This window comes from Nelumbo lutea, chromosome 3, assembly GCF_056320005.1.
Source record: "Nelumbo lutea isolate HS-2025 chromosome 3, American lotus-T2T, whole genome shotgun sequence".
In the NCBI taxonomy this organism is placed as follows: Eukaryota; Viridiplantae; Streptophyta; class Magnoliopsida; order Proteales; family Nelumbonaceae; genus Nelumbo; species Nelumbo lutea.
Genome location: NC_142686.1, coordinates 111,026,034 through 111,052,051, shown reverse-complemented (window position 1 = coordinate 111,052,051; position 26,018 = coordinate 111,026,034). Strand labels below are relative to the sequence as shown.

The following is a 26,018-nucleotide window of genomic DNA, read 5'->3' as shown; positions in this document are numbered from 1 at the left end:
GAAAAGTGTGTCCGAGTGTTCTAGAGAGAGCAGGTGAGAGAGAGAAAGCGGAGGTTGCTGGAGACGAAGGTTGCCGAAGGTCGGTGGAGGCATGCCGGAGGTGGTGGCAGGGGTATGATGAATAATATCTAAGAAGAAGAAGATGAATAGTAACTTTGCCCCTTTTTATATTATTTTTAAAAAAGTTAATTTTTTTATGAAATTTTATTAAATATATTATTTTTGTTGATATCAGAAATGTTAATAGTGGCACGCCATGGAACCTCTCATTTCAAAATTCTTAGGGTAAATTTCTTAAATTATCCTTATGGTTTAGTTAATTGACTAAGTGTACTCTTACTTACTATTTAAAAATTAACAAATACTACCCCTACTTTTCTAACAATTGATTAATACTTCCCTTATCATTAATGTTCCGTCATTTGCCATTCAAATGTGTATCAGGTAACTGTTAACTTCCAAAAATATCCAATTTACCCTTATTATAACTTCCAAAAATACCCAACTCACCATCAACAAGTTTATCCCCAGCTAAACAGCTCATTCTTTTTTAATCAAACTCCTAAAACAACCTCCCAATAGACTCAAACGAAACCTTTGAAACTACATGGGATCGATCAAGCATATTCTTCCCAATCCTTCCCAATGCACTTATGTTGAGGAATAGAGATGGACACTAGGTTGCACAAAACCTAGGATACTTGGGTATATACATTAGGTTAATTTTGTTTTTGTTTTTTTTTTTTCTTTTTCTTTTTCTTTTTAAGATTCTGATCAAGAGATGCATCCCAAAGTTGATGCCATTATTTATGTTCTTCTAAGAGTCTGAGTTCTACAGTATTACATTCTCATGAGAGATAAGACGAACCATTATTTCTTAAACTATAGTGCACCAGCTCTGATGCACTGGCACTGGCATCTATTACTTGCAGTTAGAAATGGACGGCCAGTGTTTTTTAAGCTTTATAAAGCTTGTTAGAAAGTGTTTTATGTTTTCTTGGTTCTTTGCTCTCTGGTATCCATTTCTTCATAGACACTCCTTGTTCGGTATCCTCAGGTTCTTTAGTTTTAGTTTTGGCTTTGTCTTTGGTTTTCAGGGGTTTTTGCCTTGAGGAGATGGGCTTCTATCTTGAAATGGAGTTTGTGCAAGATGAAACCCCATGCCGATTAATAGCAGATTTTTTGAGAGGAGAAAGATGAGGAGCTTCTGAAGGTTTTGGATCTCCTCTAGGCAGAGGTGTAGAGATGTGAGACCCATTGGAGTTCGAATCAGATTCCATTGTTGTTTTGGGGAGAGATGGGAGGTACAAAGAGCAGCGAGAGGCTTTTCCCGCCAAATGATGTGCACGAAGATGGAATTCAATTTCAAGCCTCACGTAGCTCTTCTAACCATTTTGGTCCAGAACTTGAAATGGTTCCAAAGCAAATCCGTCTCACAGATGCAAAGGCAATAGATGGAGATGTGTTTACAGGATCTATTTTTTTTTTCACTTCCCCCTTTCGAGTTCTCTCCCTTTCCCTACCTTCTTTACCTATGAAGAAAGATTTAGCGACAAGTGATCTGCAAAGATTTATGCAATGGGGTGCTGCTCCACACCACCCTTTATTCTTCTTTTTGATTCACCACAGAGTGGAGCTTTGGGTTTGAAAGGTTAGGGTTTGAAGAACCAGCATCTCTTTCCCCTTGGGTTGTGTTGGATCTAGTTGAGGTCAAAAACCAAGCCAAACCCAAGGGAAAGGTACCTCAGGTCCTTAACAACTCAACCATAACCCTACCAACCCGATCCTAAACTCAAAGAAACCCTAGCACAACCCAATCTTTGGATATCTATAAAAAAAAAAAACCTTTGGATTAAACCGATTTATCATGATGGTTAGGGTTTGAAGAATAAATACTAGGCCATGTTTGGGAATGCTTAAAAATAAGAGTTTATTCAAAATAAGTGCTTATTTGTGCCATTAAGCATTTATTGGTATTTGGGAAATAAGCCTGAAATAAGTGCTTATTTTAAAAAATAAGGGGTTATTTTTTAAGCTCAAATTTACAACTTTTTTTCAAGTACTTATACAATAAGCACTTATTCAATTTTTTCTTCCAAAATTATTCCTAGTTGAATTTTAAAATACCACTTATAAAATTATCCCTAGTTGAATTTTATAAAAATACTTTTATGAAAATACTTTTACGAAAACACTTTTATAAATGTAATTTTAGAAAAGTACTTTTACTAAAAGTGCTTTCATAAAAGTATTTTTACAAATGTAATTTAATAAAAGTGCTTTCAAAGGGTATATTTTGAAATTTTGAAAGAAAATGAATGACAAAATAGTCATAAATGCTAATGTAAGTGCTTATTAGAGAAAAAGTCTACCAAACGTCAGATATAAAATAAGTGCTTATTTTAAAAAATAAGCACTTGAAAAAGTTGGGCTATATACAAAATAGATATGGAGAAGGCTTATGACAAGGTTGATTGGAATTGCCTCCGAAGGATCATAGAACTCAAATGCTTCGGGGAAGTTTGGATTGAGTGGACGAAAGGGTGCATTAGATCGATTTGGCTCTCAATTCTAATAAATGGTTCCTCGATTGATTACCAAAACTTCCAAAGGCTTAAGGCAAGGTTGCCCGCTCTCCCCTCTCCTTTTTACTTTAGTAGTAGACATTCTAGATGCCTTTATGAAAAATGCTTTAGAATGTGATCTTATAAAAGGTTTTTGGGTGGGGCAAGAGAATATCCAAATTTCTCACCATCAATATGCAGATGATACCATTTTCTTTATTGAAGCAAAAAAAAAAAAAAAAAAAGATTTTCTCTTAAACTTTAAGAGGATCTTGAAATGTTTTGAAGTAGTAACAAGGCTGAAGCGAAATTATCTCTTAAACTTTGGGTTGCAGGGTGGAGTTCCTCCCTTTCTCATCCTCCTTGGGGGAAACCCGAGATCTACAAGTTTTTGGGATGCTATCATTGAGAAATGTGAGAGACGATTGAGCACTTGAAAGCGAAATTATCTCTCCAAAGGTGGTAAACTAACCCTCATCAAGGCCACACTTTCAAATCTCCCCACCTACTTCCTCTCCCTCTTCAAAATTCCTGCTAAGATCAGAAATAGATTGGAAAAAAATACAAAGAGATTTCCTATGGGAGAGAGGAGGAGAGAAAGGCTACCACCTAGTAAATTGGAAAGTTGTGTGCAAGGCAAGGAAAGAAGGAGGATTAGGGTTGGGTCACATCTTAGAAAGAAATCAGGCTCTCCTTGGGAAGTGGCTTTGGAGGTTCAAAACGAAACAAAACTCTCTGTGGGCCTCTGTAATTTGCAGTAAATATGGTAGAAGCAATTGGAGATGGGGCGACTCTTTCCCCTTACCAACTCATTCCTCCCAAAATCCTTTTTCTACCCTAATTAGATTGGAAGTAGGAAATGGAAACATTATAAAATTCTAGACAGACCTATGGTGGGGAAAATCCTCTCTGTGAAGCCTTCCCTTCTCTCTTCAAGCTAGTGCGTGACAAACAAGTTCTCATTTCTGCTACCTTAATAAAAGGGTCATGCGGCCTCGCTTTTAATTTCAACTTTCATAGACAACTGAGAGACTCAAAAGTACCGAAGATCACCTCCTCACTCTCCCCTCTCTCAGAAGTTTTCATCTCCCCCTCCACTAAGGACAAGCTTATTTGGTCCTTAACCCCACATGGTTCCTTCACTACCTCTTCCTTCTTTCATCACTTAACCACCACCCCATCCCCCACATTTTCCGGGAAAAAAGATTTGGCTCCCCACAATTCTCTCTTGAGTCTCTTTTATGGTCTGGGAGGCTTCTTGCTCAAAGTTGAATACCTGTAACAACCTTCAAAAGAGATTTCAAGGAAACCGCTATATCTCTCATTCAATCTGTCCGATGTGCTATAAGGATGGAGAATCTATTGGACACCTTTTCTTTAACTGTATTATTGCCAGAAGTCTTTGGCAGTTCTTCCTCAATTCGGTAGCCAAGGGTCGGCTTAACTAGACTCCCCAAACTCTGCCATAGAGTTTATCAACTCTTGACAAGGTCTAAAGTTGACTTCGGGCAAGAGAGGAAACTGTTTCTGGAAAGTAATTGTACATGCCGTCTTGTGGAATTTATAGGAGGAAAGAAATATGAGATTATTTGAAGAGAGTTACTCCTCCTTGAAGACTCTTAGAGATCGTATCCTAGCTGGCATTAGCAGCTAGATGGTAAATGGTAAAGTGTTTGAGGGTATCAGTTGGAATGACATTCAAAGAGATTGGACAGTCCTTCTGTCAACTTCTCCTTTTCATCCTCATCCTCCCCTGAAAATCACCCCAAGACAAGATCGTGAGCTCATTCTGAATTTTGATGGCAGCTTTAAGAGGTCTGCAAAGAACAACCCAAATGCTGGAATATGAGGCTTGGTCAGAAGAGTGAATGGAGATGTGGCTTGGGCCTTTAGTGGCCCTGCAAAGGCAGCTGATGCATTAGAAGCATAGGCTAGGGCCCTCTTGGAGGGCCTCATAATTGCCAAATCTCATTAGTTATGCCTCATTGCAGTCGAAGGAGATTCAAGGAATGTTATAAGCTGGGCTTTAGGACAGACTTTGGACCCGTAGAAACTATCTAATTTGCTGTTAGAAATCAGGGAGTTGGACTCCTACTTACAATGCAGCTTCGAATGGATTCCTAGAGAATTAAATCATGTGACTGATAATCTAGATAAATATGGGCTGGGAAGGGCATTTTTGTATAGTCATTATACTTTTTCTTTCTAGTGGGCTTTGTCTTTTGTTTTGGTGACAAGGCTTTGTACATCTCCTCATGTACATCCCTCCCCTTTTTTGATCTAACGAAATCTGTTATCTTTTCTAAAAAAAAGTTGAGTGCCAAATACAAATAAGTGCTTATTCGAATAAATACTTGTTTTTAAGTACTTATTTTTAATTTAAGTACTCCCAAACATGGCCTTAATTCTATTTACCTATTTCGCATTTTCATGTATTTTTCGGCGAGAGGAGTGTTTCTGCTTTCTAGAAGTGAAATTTTATTGTCTAAAAATCACCTTAAGCTTTTTGTTACATTATTAACAAAAATTGTCTATATAAGCATTTTTAATATTTTATATGACCAAACTACCCCTGAATGATAAGTCAAGTTTATTAAAATGGGAAAATCAATGATACCGAAAATGTATGGTACCAGAAGAGCTTTGACCAATCAAAGCACTTCGTTGTGAATTTAGTTCCCAGGGTAAGGGGGCACTCGATGAGAACTTCCCGATCCACGCTCTTATTGACCAGCTAGTTAGCAACTGCATTTCCTTCTGTGTGTACGAGTAAGAGATTTGACCTGCTATCCTTTGGCCTATCAGCTTGCACTCCTTCACTAGCTTGAAACACCACACCGCCACGAGATTCTCGAGCAACCTTGAAGAATGTTGATGACAAGAAGGGAATCTCCTTAAATGGTGATGGACTCTCTCTAGACCAAGAAGAGCTAACTTGTGGGTTTTAAGGGTTGCCCACATTTCTGCCACCCATAACAACTAAAGAGTTACTTATCTTTCCGAAATTGAGTGTCAAAACCTTGCCCCCTGAATCCTTCATAATGCAGCCAAAGCAACCAGTCCCATATGCCTTTCACTGAGGTGTCAAAATTTATCTTTAAGGCAACCCAAATAATGGAATAAGGGGCTATCCATCTTATCCAACGTAAACTTTTTGGCTGGTTTGGTAGTTGAGAGTTAGAAGGGGTATTTGTTGCTTTGGCTGCATTAAGGTGGAAGTTATTCTTTCCCAAAACCACTGGGTTCTTCTATCTAGCCCCTTAACGATTTGGCTGCATTAAGGACATGCTTTTCTTTCTACCCTTCCAATTTGTTTTTAATTTTCTCAAGCGCTCCATAAGGTGCTTTTTGTCACCCTTTGAGTGATAACAGGGGCTCCCATTTCTTCCATATTTGACCTTGTGATACCCGAAGCTTTGGCTAAGATTCTTTGGAACCTTGATGGGACATTTTTGGAAAAAAAATCATTGTCGATTTTGAAATTTTGGTTTTTAACATGAAGCTTTTGCAATCTAATTCAAAACATTCGTGATATTATGACAAGGTTAACAATTGTGACACACTCCATTATTCATCTAATCCATTTTTCATTTTTCATGGAATCTCATTTTTTAGAGAGCGGTTTTTAAGTAGTCCCATTCCAATCTGTCAAAAGTTTTTTCTATATCAATTTTGTAAGCTACTACCCCTGTTTTCCCCTTTTTCTTACTCATTGTGTGGAAGATATCATGAGATATTAGTACATTGTCAGCAATTTTTGATGACTGAAGAGGAGAGACAATTTTACTTAGAAAAGGCTTCAATTGTTGACCAAATTTTTTTTTATTATTTTATTTATAACATTGCAGAGATTAATTGGCTTGAACTGAAATGGTTTCTCAGGGTTTTTTTTTTGTGGGTGGGGGGGGGGGGGGGGGACTTAGTGCTAAGAAGGCTTTGTTTAGCTCTTTAATCATTTTTCCTGAATGGAAAAAAAGCTTGAACCGCCACCGAATCATTGATAATGTGCCGATATTTCTTAAAGAAACCTGCATTTAAGCCATTTGGGCATGTGGCCTTTAAATCCCCAATTTAAGCCATTGGGCCTCTAAATCTCTAATGAGCATGTTGTTGTACTCACCTTGGAAATTAAGAACGTCTTTTATTTTCTTATTGAATATCATCTTACGAGGAAATCAATTGTTTTTACTTTTTATCTCATTTTACGAGCAATTAAACACAACTTATAAATGTATTATTTGCATGTTTACAAGATGGAATGTTTAGGGGTGTAAATGGATCATATACGATCCGATCCTATTTTGTCGGATTTTTTTTGGATCAAATAATAGGACTCGATTGAATTGGATCGAATTTGGATCACCCTTATCTAATTCGACCCGACCTATATTTGTATATATTTGTAACTATATTTACTTATAAAAAGGCATATATATATATATATATATATTGTTTTTATATAAACTGTTATGCCTTTTCTTTTAATAATTTATTAAATTGTTCAGAATTTAAATCAGATCATATCATATTTGAATATCCAACATCTTTAATGACTTTGGATTCAAATCATCATTTTTGAGATTCGATCGGACTAAGTCAAGAATATATGCTATCAGATCGGATTCCGGATATACCCTGATTCGAATATGATCTGAACCATTTGCAGTCATAAGAATGTCCTTTTATTTTTTATTTAGTGAACCGAATTGGTGAGGTAGAATGCATTTGCAATTAATATTCTTTTAATAAAATAAATAAATAAATAAACAAGCAGGGAAATATGTATGTACAGAATACTCCCAAACGGCCTATATATAAATAACTTTCTTCCACTAAGCCCGTTCGTTTTTTGAAATTTGGTAAGTAGGAAAGTGGTTGATTTTATTGTTGTCTTTATGGTAAAATTATCTTTTCTATATATCTAAATTATTTTTTCTTCCAAAAGTGATACCCATCTTCATATGAATAAATAACTTTCCTACACATACAGTCGGGGAAAAATATTTAATTTACCTTTGAATCAAAATAACATAACTAAATACATTCCTGGTTCCTGGAAAAAACAAACGTGACTAAAAGGCATGATTGAAAGCTGTTTCATCCTTTGATGCCGCATCGCATCAATTTTTGTTTACATCTCACTGGAGAAATGCTCACGGTAGATATGATAGAGCCACGTCAAACATGACCCGGACAGCATTTTCATCCATCATCAACCGTCAAAAGGAGAAAGGATGGATTTTTTATTTTTTTTATTTTTTATTTTTCTTTTCAATGCTAGCTCATCTCAAACAAATAATCCACCCGGTGGTCATCATGGGTGGTGGTGTGGATGTGGTATTGACCCAATAGAAAATGAACTTGTAACAAGGAAAAGAGAACAAGACAAAAAGGACAACGGAAATGTTGGGCCCTGGACATGTGTTTGTGCAGTTGATGACTTTTCAGCCATAGACCACAAGCTATCCACACCAGTAATTTATACTTTAAAACTAGAACACGACAACCAACAGGTGCTGCTCGTGGGTGTCCGGTGGCCCTTCAAGAAGTTGCCAACTCCCGGCTTCCCCAGGTGGCCTACAATGGCAGAATTCATTATTACAGGGCCACATGAAGATGAAGGATCACATCCTTCTCAGCCTGATAATATATATACTTTTACTGATCTTCAGGATTTATTCGTTATTGTACTACCCCTATTGACCACAACACCCAATGGTGAACATTAGTGCTCTTATCATCTGTAAAGTATAAACGGAATTGTTTATATTTTGATTTACGCATTTAGCTGTCTGTAATAAAACCTGAAGGTACAAAAACTTTTTCAGTACAATGTCAATTGCTTTTCATATTTTCATCCGAAAGGGGTGAAAAAGAGAAGAAAAGAAAGGGCCAATAGTTTTGTTGTTAGTGAGTCCCATGGGCCATGGCTTTAATCATAGACGCCATTGGAAAGATGAATATGGTTGTCTCTATTGGAAGCATAATAACAACCATATCACCAGCCAGCATTTGCCAAGTGACAATGATGCCTACTAAACTCAGAGTTTGGCAAATTATTCTACTAGTGCCAAGCTGAAATTGAGAATTGAACATATCGAGAGTAGACAGTAGGAGCTCTTGTCCAGACAAAACACAATATGAAATGGTGACACAAGAGAGAGCGGACAAAAGAAGCAGGATAATTGATCAAGAAAACTCAAGCTCCTTCAACAAATTTTCCTTTTTTCCATCTCTAAATTTGAATAACAATCAATACTTTATTCAAATAACATGCTCCCTGTGGACGCCTCCATCTCCTCTGTCCATCCACCCATCCTCCAATGTGGCAAATTTACAATATAATGACAATATGATAACATATATTAAAATCAAATTTAAAAAGTAACTCTATTCCTAGAAATCTCACATAACTTGGGTACCAACTACCAAAAATTTCATTACACATAAATGAAGAAATGAAACTGTACATTGATGATATAAACTGCCAGCTGGGCCTAAAAAGCTTCTTCAGAGTGTGTATGGCCGAAACTTGGAGAATATAACAAATGAAAACTGAGGAATTGAAGATTCAACATCTGCATTTTATTGGAAAAGAATTAGGACAATTTTGAGATGGACATGTAAGAAGAGTTTAATTTCTCTCAATTGTACAAGGGGCTGAAACAACTAATGGTGGTGAAAGAAGAGGTGATCTCACAAAGCTCCAGCCCTAGCTTGACCAGTGAAATATAGGAGAGAAAAGCAGGCCAATGAAGAATTTGAATGTGAGCTTTGGAGGTCAGAACATGGCTCAGGGGATACTGAATCAGAGAATCCTGAAACACTCGAACAAATCCAAGGGGAATAGGCATGAGAAGTGATTGAGAGGGATATATTTGAAAGACAAATAGAGGTAAAGGGTGATTCTTGAATTCCAGAAAATTCTCCAGCTATAGTGATATTTGTGCCCGTAATGTCCTTCAAGGTAATCCCATCGACAACAGGGAGTGCATTGGGATCAAAATTGTCATCTGGATGGGACCCCCATTGCCCAGTAGCCCAAATTGCTATGTAGATGTCTCTCATCTCCAAATCTGACATGAAAACATCTTTTATATAACCACCTCTGCCTGTAGCAGTCCTAAGACCGATACCAGTAAATGAGTTTTGTAGGTTGAGGTGCTCCACAACAATGTTGGAAATGCCACCAGACATCTCACTGCCAAATGCAAGACCAGAACCCCTATAAGCTCGGAGGTGAACCTTCCTAATGTGGACATCTTTTGTAGGTTTTCCATAAGCAATGCCATACTCATCCCAACCACTCTTGAGCACTATGGCATCATAGCCAACGCTAATGTTGCAATCCTCAATGCACACATTGTCTGAAGAATCTGAAAATATCATTTGTGTAATATGCAATACTTTAGACTTCATATAACTTTCCAAAGAAGAAAAACAAGATATATAACTTCTATGAATATGTAGATTTGATACAATTGCATTTAAAAATCAAATTATAACATATAATCAGGTAGCCATATTTGAACATAAGTCCACTCATTTAAAAAGTTTGGTGGCAGGTGAACCGTTTAAATTAAAAAACATGTGAAAGTTGTCATGTTATTATTCACCAAACAGCTCAGAAGACCTACAATAAAGTTATAAAATAGCTTTTCTATCACTTATGGTAATCTGATGATTTAGACACAAAAATCAGATCTTTAAAACCTGAAAACAAGATCTTAACGAGAGTGACACGCTAAATTAAAAACTCATGCTGGAGAAAGATTGGTAATAAAGTCTGAAAAGAAGTTACAGAAATATTGCATGTATACTAGATACTTCAGTCTTAAGTAGTAATGAATTTTTCATCTTATTGTTCCCTATCAAATTATATCATAGTTGAAAGGTGTATAGGTTAAGCATGTTTAAAACCTATTTATTTATTTATTTATTTGTAAAGGGAGGGTCTGTGTTTAGATGATGGTCTCATTGTTCATTTTTCCAGGGTAGTATCAAAACAATGTATTCATAGGTTAATGATAACATGCAAGTATATGTTTGCATACATGGAGTGATTGTTTCCATCCTTTTTTTTGTCTAATTTACCAATACAAAAAACTGTCTTAAAAATCATCCAAACGTTGTATGCATAAATTACAACACCTAGTTATCCAATTTCTAAGTCTGAAACTTTACCACAAAAGTTTGCCAATTTGCATTCACAACAACGATCAGTTCTTCCAATTTTAGTGTGTACTAATAAATTCAAACTTCCAACCACAATAGTATACTTGGTTCAAAGATGAAATTATATTTCATGAATCTAGAAAGGAGTTTGAGTGAACTCAAAAAGATTTCAAAATTTGTCTACCCAATCATCTCATTATATGTATCAGTTTAAAAATAGCATCTCAAAAGGCAAAAACACGCATGTCTACTTTAACTGTTGTTTGGAAATTTAAAAGAAAAACTAGCAGTCATTTATGCACTCAATGAATTATAATTGAAGCAAAACATATGGTTGGCATGGCTAAAGTTGATTATGTTTTACCCATCAAAGAAGTTGATTATATTCTCTCCCCATGAAAAAATCAGGGGGGTACAAGAAATAAACACACATAAACGGGGATGGGGGAGTCAAGACTCTAACTCTAAGATATGATAATACCACTACCAAAAAAATATGATATGATAATACAAATTTTACGATATAAATAACCTTTTTCAGATTTAATAGTAATAACCACAAACCTGGGACTATACCACTGGTGTAAGGAGATTCAGGTGGAGCATGGATTGTTATATTTTGAACTTGCACATTACTGCATGGTATCCACCAAATAAATATAAAATTATTCCATATGCTCAATATTTTATTTAAAACAATGAAGATTTCTGGAATAAGATAGACAGTTAACTCACAAGAATGGATGGACAAATACCTGCAATAGACTGGATGGATGCTCCAAGCAGGGGAATTCAGGAAGGTAATATTTGATACTATGACATCATTGCAGCCAATAAATTCCACAAGATGAGGACGACTGTAATTTAAGGAATGAGAATTGAACCATTCCCACCAGATGGAACCCTGACCATCAATGGTTCCATTATCACCTGGTTAATTATGAAAGAAGCATGTTATATCATAGAAACAAGCAGGATGATCAAACAAAAACCAAGAGAAATTCCTAAGAAGTATATTTGCCTGTTATCACCACATCTGTCAACCTATATCCTGTTATCAAGCTGTGGTATCTTCCACCTGGGAGTTCAATACCACGACCATATGAAGGTAATGGTTCAACAACTTCCCAGTGAGATGAATCCTACAAGAACAAGAAAAATGGAGGTTAGAGATAAAGAAAATACTCTAATGAAATTGTATTGGTAGCATATCTGGAGTACCATTACTAATTTACTGCCTCTTTGTGTGGATACAAGAGACAAATTTGGCATTCATGATAAATAGAAATGTCGATAATCATCATCAATTACTTTTAAGGAAGCCTAAATACCAACTATTTGGGACGTCTATGAATCTCATTATGCCAATCGGTGATATCTAGGGTCATGATTTTTGTTAAACTTTATTCTTCAACTATATCTTGCCACATCAAAACAGTCTACTTTCAGCTTTCCTGGTTTCCCCTATCTTCCTAACATAGTAAGTTTGCACCAAACCACTAGTCCACTGGTTCCATAGTTAATCTAGTTGCACATGACAAGCATTTCAATCTTCACACAGCAGATGGTGGAAGCATTAGAAAATTTTAAAATAAAATTGTTGTTAAACATAAGTTTCTTCCTTCTTTTCTCTTTTGTGAGGTTGTGATATAACTCAACTGAGTTCCTAGGAAGAAATCTCTGAGGAGTGCAAATTCAGTGCCTACTAGGAAGGCCCACAAATATATGCACTACCAGGAAAGGGTTTAGTACCTACTAGTAAGGTAAACAGTTTATGAATTATCAAGCCCTCAAATGATGTAAAGGAAAGCCTAAGAGTAGAATATAGGCAGAGTGACTTCCAAGAAATTCAGGATGAAAATTTTGACAAATTGGCACAATTGCCTTATCTAGAAGTCCATATAGCTAAATTTTATTCAAAGAATGAGGGTTTGTCTTGCCAAACTAATGGTCTAAAATCTCACAAAATATAAATCAAAGATATTTACCATCTGCAAGGAAGTTACTGCCTTATCTTTACCACATGAAAGAAGCAAGAGAATTTTCAACATCAACTCTCAAGGTGAAAAACCTGTTTTTCCAAAAGATCATATTCTAGATCCCTCCCCCTATCATTTTGCAGCAGAGGTTGTCCAATAGTCCTTAGTGTGATCCTCAACAATCTTGTATATTACTCTTACCAGAACTCCCATTCACTTGTGTTCATTGGGTTGGGTTTTTATGGAGAACTCAGGTATAATGCTTACTGGAGTCAATAAAAAATGTCAATAGAGAATCTTTGTTTATGGTGCAGCTGCATGCTACTGCAGACCATCAAGAATGTGAGGGAGCATATTCTTCAACATGAGGATCGACTGCATTCACAGCTGAAAGTTGGGTCTTTTGAAAGTAAGGACCTCAGCCATCAAAAACATGAAGCCTTAGGACTGCTTTGGAGTTAAATTGGTCATAGGAAATTTATTTCTTCCAATATTTCCATCTAAATGTAATGCTTTTGTTTATCCCGATACACACCTCTGTGAATTGAGTTTTTTATTGATATATCTGAAATTGTAAACGTAGATGGTTGCAATTGTTTTGGTGCTCTAAAGATCAGGTTGGGGTTTGCATATTCCAAGCTAACTCACCAAAAGGGAAAACGTCTAGTTTTCTAGTACAAGGAATCTCCTTCTTTTATATAATAAATTTCTTCGCCAACTGAAAGAAAGGGATAACGACCAAGAAAAGAAAAGTGCCAAGCTAGAGATGAGATAAAGACCTGGGATCCAAGAATGAGGGCACCTTTCTCCAAGAATAGTGTGAGGTGGCTGGTGAGGTTGAAACTTCCAGTAAGCCATCTACCTGGAGGCACATAGAGCTGAGCACCTCCTTTGTCAGAAAAAGATTTTAGATAAAAGATGGCATTCTGAAAGGCAATTGTGTTCAGTGTTTTCCCATCCCCAACCGCACCAAATTCCAAGATAGATACACTGTGAGGTCTGGGGTCCAAAGCCTTCTTTAATCTGCATTTTCCCTCACTATCTTCTCCATCAATTTCAACAGCATTGCACAGAGAGAGAAGCAAGAAAAGTGTCACCTGAGAAAGGAATAAAAGTAAGATGAGTTAAAACAAAAGAGATACCCTGCGGACACAACTCTCAGCACATTTTCTACCTTCTCACATCCATAAGGATGCTAAAATAATCAGAAGCAATATAAATTAACAAGGAAGACAAACAGTGAAAGATATTCCTAGAAGGGAACTATAACAGACAAAGAAACAAGGAAGACAAGAAACTTGAACGAAGTTTTGGGTTCAGTTACTACTGCGACAATGAGAAAAGAGGTCCACTCAGAGAAACAAGTATAAATAAAGCATGTTCAAAAAAATAAAAAAGTGACTGAAATCCATAACGACGAATTGATATAGATGAGTTGAGGAAATTCGATCAATTTGAATGAGTAAACTGAGTAGCAGAACAATCACTACTCGATAGCACTGAACAACTTCAGCTAAAACTTCCTGGTAACCAGATCCAGAATTGGGAAGTCAGCTAGAAAACTCTATAAAGCAGAAATTTTTATCCGCAACTGATCGCGCAACAGAACATGAAACTTAAAAGGCTAGAAAAAAATAAAAGCAGGGAATAGGATTAATGAAGAACTAGACAGTAATGAACTTGTAACCTAAGTGAAAATAAAATGAAGACTAATAGATACGTGTGATTGCAGCAACACTAAGACAATGTCATAGACAAAAATAAACCACCAAAAGTATCATTCTGATTGCCAGTATTCATGAACAAGAAAACAAAACCTAGCACGACATCAGATTCCAAAACAAAGCAACAAGAAAGAGAAACAAGTGAATAGTGGAAAACAACAAAAAAGGAGAAAAAAATAGAACATAGACAAACTCGATTAAAGCCAGAAATGACGATATCTAGACTCTACACCGATTAACTAAACATTGCAGAGTATACATCCATTACAAACAGGGGAAAACTCTTAAAATCCAGCATCCGTTTGTTACCGAAATAACGAAAAAATCCGGACAGCACACATGATTTAGAACTCAGTAACCGCCTCGAAACCACTCTAAATCCTAAAAATAGATTTAGGACACCCAGAAGAAAAGTATCAGTGTATCACTTTCGAAAGTCACTCCTGCCAGCAAATTACACACTACCGAAACAAAAACCTCGGGACAACCAAGGCTTGAAAAACTTCTTGATCAGACAAAAACATTCTAATTCAGAAAAATAAAGGAAACTAAAACAACGTACTTACTAGCCTCTTCATGAGCTTCTGCTCCTTCCGTGAACACCAACCCAGAAAAAAGGCAACAAGAACAATAGCAACAGACACTGCAACGCAAAGAAGCAGCAACAAAATAAAGGAAACAAGAAGTACATAAGCATTAACTAATATGGAATTCAGAAAAAAAAAATGAAATATAAGAATGGTAAGAAGAAAAATACTGAACAATATTGTATATAGTAAGAAAAAAACCGATTATTCATCTTCGATAAACAAATCAATCAAAATACAGAATTACTAAAAGTGCAAGGAAAAATAATAATTAAAATTTAAAATTAATTACCAGTAATTACACTCTCCCACGTATACAAATTATTACTACTTAAATTCACTTAGAAACGGCTGCATCACATCCGCAGTTTCACAGACGTACAGACATGAAAATGACACCAGCACCATCTCTCCCACATGAAACATACACAGACAAGAGAGAGAGAGAGAGAGAGAGAGAGAGAGAGGAGAAGATGGTAGGTTTTGGTCAGTGTAAACTCTAAACTCGTCAATGGTTAATATAATTATATTAATTAGATGGATGATAGTATTAATATATTAGGAGAAATAAGAAAAAAAATCAAAAATAAAAAATAGTGGAAATATGTAGGAAAATAAAAAAAAAAATGGAAGAGTGTATAGAGACTAGAGTGTGCATGGGTTTCGGGTCGCATGTGGATGCCAGGACGGCCTGACGGGTGTGGGTCTCACATCAATCATGTCCCCAATGCTAGGCTGGCATTACTCACCGTGACAGACCACAACTCGTTTTGCCGTCATTCATGACCCCACTGGGCCACCCATCCACAATAGGAGGTCACATCAGCGCCCCCGTTTAGCGCGCCCCACACATACATCTCAGCATGCATTAGGGATATTTTTCGAAATTGTTATTGACATATGTTCTACATACACGGTTGGAATGCGTTGTGGGACGCCTGTGAGACGCGTTGTGGGGCGATAATGTAAATTCCCACCAAAATAAAGAAAACACAACACTGTTGGATCGCCCTTTCCTTGCTGCCTTGCTGGCTGGAGCTTACTGGACTGGACAATGGACATCTTAGGTCTTCAACAACTCTTAGCTGGACTGGACGACCTTCGCAATGACTATAATACCCCCGCCTCTCCTCACAATCAACCTTTGACCGGTAAGCCCCACTGCAGCGCTGCAGCCCATGAGGCATGAACCCATTTATTGACCGCAGAACACTGTCTCTGCAATCATTCAAAAAGGATTTCACATCTGCGCCCCTCAAAAGGGCACTCCACAACGTCTCACAACATATCTCCGCCGTGTATTAAGAATATCTCGCGATTATGATATTATCAATTTGATACTATCATCGGAAGATGTTTTCATGAGGGGGATGTGCTGCTAGACATTATGGGGCACAGATCTGAACTCTCAAGAAAGGAAATGACAAGTTTTTTGTTTAGGTCATTTATTATAATGCCCTTCATATCTTTACAATTTTATTAAAACCTATCCTTTATAATTTTTTTTATTTTCGTAAAACACCCTTTTCTATAATAAGTATTTGTTTTACCATCGAAAAATAGTAACATGATTACCTAAATCGAATGTAAAATATTAGGATATAAGCGCAATAAAATGGTTGCGGGCAAAAATAATATTAATTATTTTTGTTTTTATTAAAATTATTCAAATGAACATTAAGATCAAAATTATCATCATTTACTGTCATCTAATACATTAAGATAGAATAAGTAGATCCATTGCGAGTTGCTTTAGTAAATAGCCATTTTTGTTTTTAATATTGCCGAGGGGAATTAAATGGCGAAAATACCCTTAAGAGAAATAATAGATGGGTCTCTGTCTGAATAGGGGATGATAGTGGTGGTGGTGGTGGGCCTAAATGTAATGGGCACATCTCTCTCCTGAGTCCTCAAGAAGAAGATGTGTCTGTGTGATGTGATGATAATAATGAAGAGGAGGAATAATAATGCAGGCAAAACGCGGTGGTGGGGGTGGGCTGCTGGGTATCACAGTATCACTGTACGAGAATGAGACATCTCCAGAGGCTCGTTGAAATTGAAGGCTTAGATGGTTTCAGTGTTTACCGAATTGGATTACAGTTGGACTGTCTGAGATCGGCCTGCGGTGTATTAAATAATGTGGGGTTAGATGATTCCGTGGGCCGTACATCTTCCATTCCATGTGCCAGCATCTGTGGGTCCGCCGCTCTTCTAATGTGCAACACCCGCGGACTCACTTTATTGGTCCAACTCGAATCAACACCGAAAAGTCTTCCACATTACCCTAAACCTAGTCCACCTACACCGCCAAGAATCGAGATGTGTTGACTGTTAAGTAACAATGGTTTTACTTCAATATTCAAAAATTTTACAGCTTTAGTCTTTAGGCCTTTAGCTTGTCGTCGAGGGATGGGGAATGCAGCAGCATCGGAAGTTCATCCAATATTGTAGGGTGAAGTGCAGGTGATATGATCGGCTGCCACACAGCGTGCCCCACAGGTCCACAGCCCATCCCCTCCGTGCACAAGGTGTAAACTCGGTATGATCATATGTATCATGTTGAACCTGTGGTTTTACGTCTATGGGTCGGGTCGGCATAGTATTATCAAGCAAGCCATGCAGTCTACGGCCCGGTTATATATATATATATTAAAAAAACAAACAATTGTTTTTAATTTTATTATATTAATTTAATTAATTATTGTATGTATAAGTAATTGTATATATTAAAATTCATATAAAATTAAAAAATTAAGTTTTTTTTCAAAATTTTTAAATAAATAGTTTTAGCCTAGTCCACGACCCGGCCCACACAGGCTTGGGTTGTGGGGCCATGCCAAGCCGACCCCCCAAGTTATCCTAGGGGAGGGCAACATGGCTCAGGATAGCCCACACTTTACACTGGCCGCCTACGGGCCATGCCATGCTGGCCCGATTTATACCTTTATCCGTGCACAAGGACATCTCTCGTGCTTGTCATGAGGAGATATTCTCAATGCGCAGAGGGGATGGTGGTGAGACGCCTATGGGGCATGTGCTATTTGGGTAGTCGATCTCGTCACGAAGTGTTTGTTCTATTTTAGTTTTTAAACATTTGAATTTAGTTCTTTTTTTTAATATTTTAAAGGGAAAATTCTCCATCACTACCATGTACTTTGGCTTGAATGACAATTTGGTCCCCGAACTTTACAATGCAACTATCCAATACCCAAACTTTTAAAATGTGATAATCTATTACTGTCATTAAGCAATCCGTTAATCAATCGTTAAGTGACATTTGAAAAGTCAAAAATGTCTTAAGAATGCCATCTAATTCTCTTTATCAACCATCCAAACAGTGACAATAAAATGAATAGTCCCAAATTCTAGATTCTTCTAAACAATCACCAACTTTTTTGAATAATTGATAAAGTGAATTATTATATGACATTCTTAAGACATTTTTGACTTTTCAAATATCACTTAACGGCTGATTAACGAACTGGTTAACAACATGTACTGGATTGTCACACTTTAAAAATTCAAATATTGGATTATCACATTTTGAAAATTTGAATATTGGATTGTCACATTTTAAAAGTTCAGATATTGAATTATCACATTTTAAAATTCGAGAACCAAATTATCACTTAAACCAAAATACAATATACTAATCCGAAATTTTCGCTATTTTAAATTCTTCAGTAGAGATACCTGATAGGGTTAATGATTTTGGGTCGCCTTTTTCTATCTAATAGCCAGCCTAACTAGCTTTGGGACGGTTTTGATAAAATTTGGCCAGAGATGAATGCTCAATACCAAAGAAACTCGAGTTGAGACTTGAGATAAAGTTTTTTTTTTTTTATTTCCAATTCAATTCCTGGGGTGGGGTAGTAATTCCGGGCCCTTTAAACTTATTTCATGACTCAAGTTACTCGTTAAGCCCCACTAGTTTGCACTAACCTTAATCCTGGGCGATGGTGATGGCTGTTTCTGTCGAATAATGTTTTTGGTCATTTATTCGAATAATTCTTTCTCTGTTCTTAAGTGAATAAGTAATTTTTTAGCTGGAAAAAAAATGTTAAAATTTAACGAGACAAAAATGTCCATTAAATAAATAATAAAAAATATATTTAATAGGGAAAACTTGATTGAATTAAAAAGAAGACAGATTCACTTACCTAGGTAAAAGACTAAAAGACTCGGGTGGTAAACACAAGGCCTTAGTGTTTCCATCAAAACTCCCAAGTGTTTTACTACACATTGTGCTTTGTAATTTCACATATTGTTTTCTTTGTCCCACATTTGGTAGGAACAAGAAGTTTGCTCCATTTAGGAGAGACCGGGAAATAAGTGTCTATACATTTTCGATGGTCTCATCTCTCAAGTAATATTAAAAAGTAATTAACCTCTTCAAAATTAAAATGTATTGCTTCATCTACAAAAGCCCCACCACGTTTCAAATCATAATCTATTCGTGCGAATAGATTCCCATGCGAGAGCAACCTATTTCTTAATTGTTATATAAATATATAATAGTTATTATATATAATTATAAATATTGTTATTATAATTATCTAATTATATAAATATATAATAGTTATTATATATAATTATAATTATCTAATTATATAAATATATAATAGTTATTATATTGAATCATTCGGATAGTTTTGCCAGAACGGCCACTTGTTCGACCGGGTAACCAGACCCCTGACCGGTTCGGTCTCCGGGTCGGTTTTAAAAACCATGATGTTATGTCATTTGAGCATGTGATTCATACGACCCGAAAATGAAACCGTTCTAGCCACCGGTTTTTGGGTCGATAGTTCGACCGTCCAGTTCGAATGATCGGACGGTTCAACTCGATAACTGGACCCTGACCGGTTCAGTCTCTAGGCCAGTTTTAAAAACCATGATGTTATATCATTCGAGCGTGTGATTCATACGACCCGAAAATGGAACCATTCTGGCCACCAGTTTTCGAGTCGATGGTTTGACTATCCAGTTCGAATGGACGGCCCATTCTGACAACAAAAATTAAAAAATTAAAAACGACCAAAAACCATTGAATAGGTGGACAGCCGATTCAATGGTTTTTTTCCAAGGACCAGGATTAGGGTAAAATGGAACTGGTTGCCTGGACGGTTCCCAATTAAAAAAAAATGACAACCCATTTTGATAAAAAAAAATTACAAGCAAAAAAATTGAGTGTTTGAGGTCCATTAAGCAATACCATACGAGTTATGTTATTCGAGCGTGTGACTCATACGACCTGAAAACAAAATCATTCTGGGCACCAATTTTCAAGTCAACGATTCAACTATTCGATTCGAACGGATGGCCCATTTTGACAACAAAAATTAAAAGATAAAAAAAATGACTAAAAACCATTGAACGGGTCAATGGTTCGATCGCCTGGGTTAATGGGTCGTTGACCAATTCAACAATTTTTGGCCAAGGACCGAGATTAGGATAAAACCGAACTAGTTGCCTAGATGGTTCCCAATTAAAAATAAATAAAAAACAGCCAAAAACCATTTTATGGGTCAACGGGTCGATGGTTCAACCAAGGTTCAAAGTATCGAAAACATAAGGTGTATCGAAAACATAATTTTAAGAGATGTATTGGGATACGCTTTGGATACGTATGGATACGAACGAAAAATCAAGATACACATAAATATGCTAAAAAGCTTAAATAAATTCTAAAAAATATATTAATAACGATAGTTACAAGTTTTAAATGATTGTAAATAAGTTATTTAAAAGTAAAAAAACTATAATTTAATGGTCTACTAGTGGGGACCCATGCATAAGCGAAAGATAAATAATAGAAAGGGTCATTTACTAAAATATCGTTATAGTTTTATGCATTTACTAAAATCTACCCTATGGTTAGCATTTTACTAAAACACCACTTATAATTTGCAACGGATTTAATCAATCTTCTATTAGATGATAATGAAAAATGATAGTGTTGACCCTAATAGTCATTTAAATAAATTTAATCAAAAGAAAATAGAAATAAAAATACCATTTTTGCCCTTAATAAGACATGGGCAACCACTCTATTGGCTATATTTGGCGAATTTTGTTTTCTATATAAAAAGTGTTAAGAGTATTTTTTGAATAAAAAATCATGGGCCTAATGGCAAAACAAACACTCCTTCATGAAAGGTTGATTAAGTAAATAAGTTGTAAAATATATGGGATATTTTAGTAAAATAAAAATTATAAGGTAAGTTTAAGTAAATATGTAAAACTATAAGGTGTGTTCTAGTAATGACCTTAATAGAAACACATAAGTGTATACAATTGTTTTATATTTTCAACTTTTTAAATAATTAATAATTATTCATATTTTATATAATACTTTTAATAAATTTTTTATAATACAAAAATAACAATAATTAATTTCAGTTAGGTTTATTCATCAAACTTATGAAACCAACCAACCCGATCAATTCAACCCGAGTTGGTCTTCTAGTATTTTATGCCCGCTTTGGTTCAAAAAACTCCCAATTCGACTAGGTTGGATCAATTTCACTTTGGTCATTTGTAAACCAACAAAAATCGAATGACCTAACCATGGATATATTAATATTTTATATTTTAAATAATTTTTAATATGAAAAAGTGAGAAATTTCCCATATTTCATAGTCTAAAATGTTTTATTTCATAAATATAATATTTAAATTTATTTTTTAATACTTACACTGTAATTTTTAAAATTTAATTTAACTTTTAAGTTTAAATCTTTTGAACTTACTTACCTTTTGTGAAAGCCAACCCAAACCAATACAACTTCAATGGGTCGGTTTTCACAAGAGGTCAGTCAGTTTCAACTGACCAACTCCCCAACCAAACTAGCTCAATTTGGTTGGCCAAATAGCCTATGGCTGGACTGAAATAACTCATGAATATTCATAATTTAGCTAAATTAATAGTCTTATCTCCAATAAATAACAATAGTTTAATCTCTAATAATTTTTGAAAATTTATAGCAAAAATATATAATTATTGAAAATATATTGATAATGAAAAAAATACAATAAGTACTAAAAATATATTAACTTAGTCAACAAATAGTATAATCTCACATAATAGTTTAATCTCTAAAAAATATTAATTAATCAAAAAATTATAACAAAAATACAATAAGTACAATTAATTAAATTAAAAAAAAAATCAATAATAGTAGTTTAATCTACAATAATTATTGAAAGTTTTCTCTTAAATAACAAAACAAATTAAATTTCTATATAATCATTGAAAATACATTTATTTTAAAACAATAAATAATTACTGAAATATAACAAATATTAATTTCAGTATATATAATTATATAATAAATGCAGATTAAGAGTTTAAAATTATTATTAATAAATATTAATTTTTTTGAATTTTATTTTCTCGAATTATTACTTGATATAAGTGAAATTAGTTATTTACAATATTATGTAAAAATACTTTATTATTAATTTCAATAATATGTTATAATTATTTTTCTACTTTTCATTTTTTTAATTTATTACATAATTTCTTTAATTTAACTATTTAAAATCTAGTTATGTTAAATATTTTTTTATTTAAAATATTTAGTTATTTAAATACTTAAATAATATGTAAAATTTTTAAGTTTTCAAATATTAATTATTTATTCAATTTAATTATCCATAAAATCATAATTTATACTATTATTACATAATTTCATTATTATTTTTGTAATATATTAAATTATTATTAATGTTGTAATATATTAAATTATTATTAATTTCAATATTATGTTATAACTAATTTTATACTTTGAAGAAACTTTTTAAATTTATTTCATAATTCTGTTATTTTAACTATTTAAAATCTAATTATGATAAATATTTAAATAATCTACAAAAAAAAATCAAAATTTTTTGCTATTTTAATTTTATTTATTTAAAGCTATTACATATTACTAAATATTTGAAAAACATTTAAATTAATAATCCAAAAAAACATAATTTATATTGTTAGTACACAATTTTGTGATATATTTTGTAAAAATATAAAATTATTTTTTGTGATTTTAATAAATATTTTAAAGTTATTATATAATTTTTTTAAAATATTTAAATAATTCTTAATTTTTTTAATCAAAACTTTCTTTAGATAAACATAGATAAAATGTAGGGGAGAGGATAAATAGGAAATAGAGATAATTTTGGAGAGAAATTCTCTACTAAATTAGAGATAATTGTGGAGATAAATAAGAATTAGAGATAATTTAGAAGATAAATAGGAATTTGAGATAATTCTGGAAAAAGTGGGGAGGTAGTTTAGGATAAACTTTAGGAGAAAATATTATTTAGGTTATTGGGAAAGTGCATCTCATTGGTTGTTTCAAAAATGACGTGGAGTAAACAAACAAAAAATTCAAAAAAAATGAGAAAAATTCTTGACCGCTTTGTTTTAATATATATATATATATATATATATACTAGCGGGGACCTGTGCGATGCACGGGATTTATTAAGCAAAAGCTAAATAATAGAAAATGTCATTTACTAAATACCTTTTATAGTTTCATGGATTTACTAAAATCTACCCTATAGTTAGCATTTTACTAAAACACCACTTATAATTTGCAATGGATTTAATCAATCTTCTATTAGATGACAGTGGAAAACGATAGTGTTGACCCTAATGCTCATTTAAAGAGATTTAATAAAAATAAGAATACCATTTTTGCCCTTAATAAGACATAGGCAACCACTCTATTGGCTATATTTGGTCAATTTTGTTTTTTATAAAAAAAAAAGTGTTAAGAGTATTTTTGGAATAAAAACTAATGAGCCTAATGGCAAAACAAATACTCCTTAATGAAATGTTGATTAAGTAAATAAGTTGTAAAATATATGGGATGTTTTAGTAAAATGAAAATTATATGGTATGTTTAAATATGTAAAACTATAAAGTGTGTAGAAATGGCAACCGGACGGGGATCATATTCCCCATCCCCGACCCTGATTCTAAGATTAACCCCCATCCCCGATCCTCGATAGGAATGGGTTCCTTGTGGGGACCCGAATCTCCAAAATGTATTCAAAGAATAGTATTTTCTATTAAACAAAAACTTTAAATTAGAAATAACGTTTTAAATATTTTTTGATATATATTATATAAATAGTATAATATCATATTTAATATAAATAACATGCAATATATATATAATTGGGGTCGAGACAGGGTGGGGTCCTCAATCCTTATCCCTGACCCCGGCCCTGATCGGGGATTCCTATTAATCCCCATCCCCAGCCCCATTGGGCCGGGGAAGTCAAGTCCCCATTGGGGATGAGGATATTGCCATTCCTAAAGGTGTGTTCTAGTAAATGACCCAAATAGAAACACATAAGAGTATACAATTGTTTTATATTTTCAACTTTTTAAGTAATTAATAATTAATCATTTTTATATACTACTTTTAATATAATTTTTATCATACAAAAATAACAACAATTAATTTCAGTTAAGTTTATTCATCTAACTGATGAAACCAACTAACCCAATTAACTCGATCCGAGTTGGTCAGCTTTTCTAGTATTTGAGGTTGGCTTTGGATAAAAAATTTCCCAATTTGACCAAGTTGGATCAGTTTCACTTTGACCATTTATAAACTGACCAAAATTGAATGACCTAACCATGGATATATATTAATATTCTATATTTTAAATATAATTTTTATTTTGGAAATGTGGAAATTTTCTCATGTTTCTTAGTCTAAAATGTTTTATATCATAAATCTAAATTTTTAATTTATTTTTTAATAATTACACTATAATTTTTTAAATCTAATTTAATTTTCAAGTTTAAATCTTTTGAACTGACTGATCAAACCAAAAAATTGACCCAAACCGATACAAATTGAGTGGGTTAGTTTTCACAAAAAGTTAGTCTATTTCAGTCGATCAACTCCCTAACCTAACCAGTTCAATTTGGTTGGCCAAATAGCTTATGACTGAACCAAACCAACACATGAACACTCATAATTCCAGCTAAATTAATAATCTTATATCTGATAAGTAACAATAGTTTAATCTCCAATAACCAAGGTTCAAAACATCGATACGTTGATAGGGGCGTATTGGGCATTTCGAATCTTTTTTTTTTCAAAATTGGTTTAGGGGATCCGGTCTAGGACCCCTCCATCCTCTTAATCGGTCAAACCCCTAATACACCCACTGAAGGGGCATATCGGAAGGGTCTCGAAATGATACGCATCAGCCGGTACGGGCCGATACATAATGATACTTTGAACCTTGCCAATAACTATTGAATATTTATAGCAAAAATATACAATTATTGAAATTATATTGATAATGAAAAATACAATTAACTATAGAAATTACAAAAATACAATAAGTACTAATAATATATTAACTTATTCAATAAATGGTATAATTTCAAATAATACTTTAATATCTAATAAGTAATAATCAATAACTTACAACAAAAATACAATTAAGTACAATAAATTAAATTTAAGAATTTCAATAATAGTAATTTAATCTCCAATAATTATTGAAAGTAATCTTTTAAATAACAAAATAAAATAAATTTATACATAATCGTTAAAAATACATTTATCACAAAAAACAATAAATATTAATTTTAGTATATGTATTATATAATAAATACAGATTAAGAGTTTAAAATTATTATTAATAAATACTATTTTTTTTGAGTTATTTTCCCAAATTATTACTTGATATAAGTGAAATTAATTATTTACAACATGATGTAAAAATATTAAATTATTATTCATTTCAATATATTGTTATAATTATTTTTCTACTTTTTAGAATTTTTTAAAATTTATTACATAAATTCTTTATTTTAACTATTTAAAATCTAGTTATGTTAATAATTTTGTTATTCAAAATATTTAGTTATTTAAATACTTATATAATATGTAAAATATTGAAATTTTAAGATATTAATTATTTATTGAATTTAATTATCCATAAAATCAT

The 26,018-nt window shown here is 33.7% G+C and overlaps 1 protein-coding gene across 2 annotated transcripts; it reads right to left on the bottom strand.

The window, feature by feature from the left end:
- Positions 1-8,749: 8,749 nt before the first annotated feature.
- Positions 8,750-15,623, bottom strand: LOC148867617 (putative polygalacturonase). 2 transcript variants are annotated; one of them, XM_088980183.1, is made up of 7 exons: positions 15,322-15,623; positions 15,009-15,085; positions 13,498-13,815; positions 11,761-11,881; positions 11,495-11,669; positions 11,304-11,374; positions 8,750-9,940 (listed from the first exon to the last, which is right to left on the bottom strand). In XM_088980183.1, exons 2-7 carry the CDS (start codon positions 15,018-15,020, stop codon positions 9,261-9,263), a joined length of 1,377 nt encoding a protein of 458 aa, XP_088836309.1. In that variant the 5' UTR covers positions 15,021-15,085; positions 15,322-15,623; the 3' UTR covers positions 8,750-9,260. The 2 variants fall into 2 exon arrangements, with proteins under 2 accessions (XP_088836309.1, XP_088836310.1); XM_088980184.1 differs by lacking the exon at positions 15,322-15,623 and having other exon boundaries at positions 15,009-15,154.
- Between the last annotated feature and the right edge of the window lie 10,395 nt (positions 15,624-26,018).

Bases quoted from the DNA above. Each gene is read 5' to 3' on its own strand.
- LOC148867617 (XM_088980183.1), bottom strand. The intron at 11,882-13,497 runs GTCTTTATCTCA...TTGTTCTTGTAG, and splicing joins CCCTCATTCTTGGATCCCAG to GATTCATCTCACTGGGAAGT. The intron at 11,375-11,494 runs GTATTTGTCCAT...GATACCATGCAG, and splicing joins ATCCATCCAGTCTATTGCAG to TAATGTGCAAGTTCAAAATA.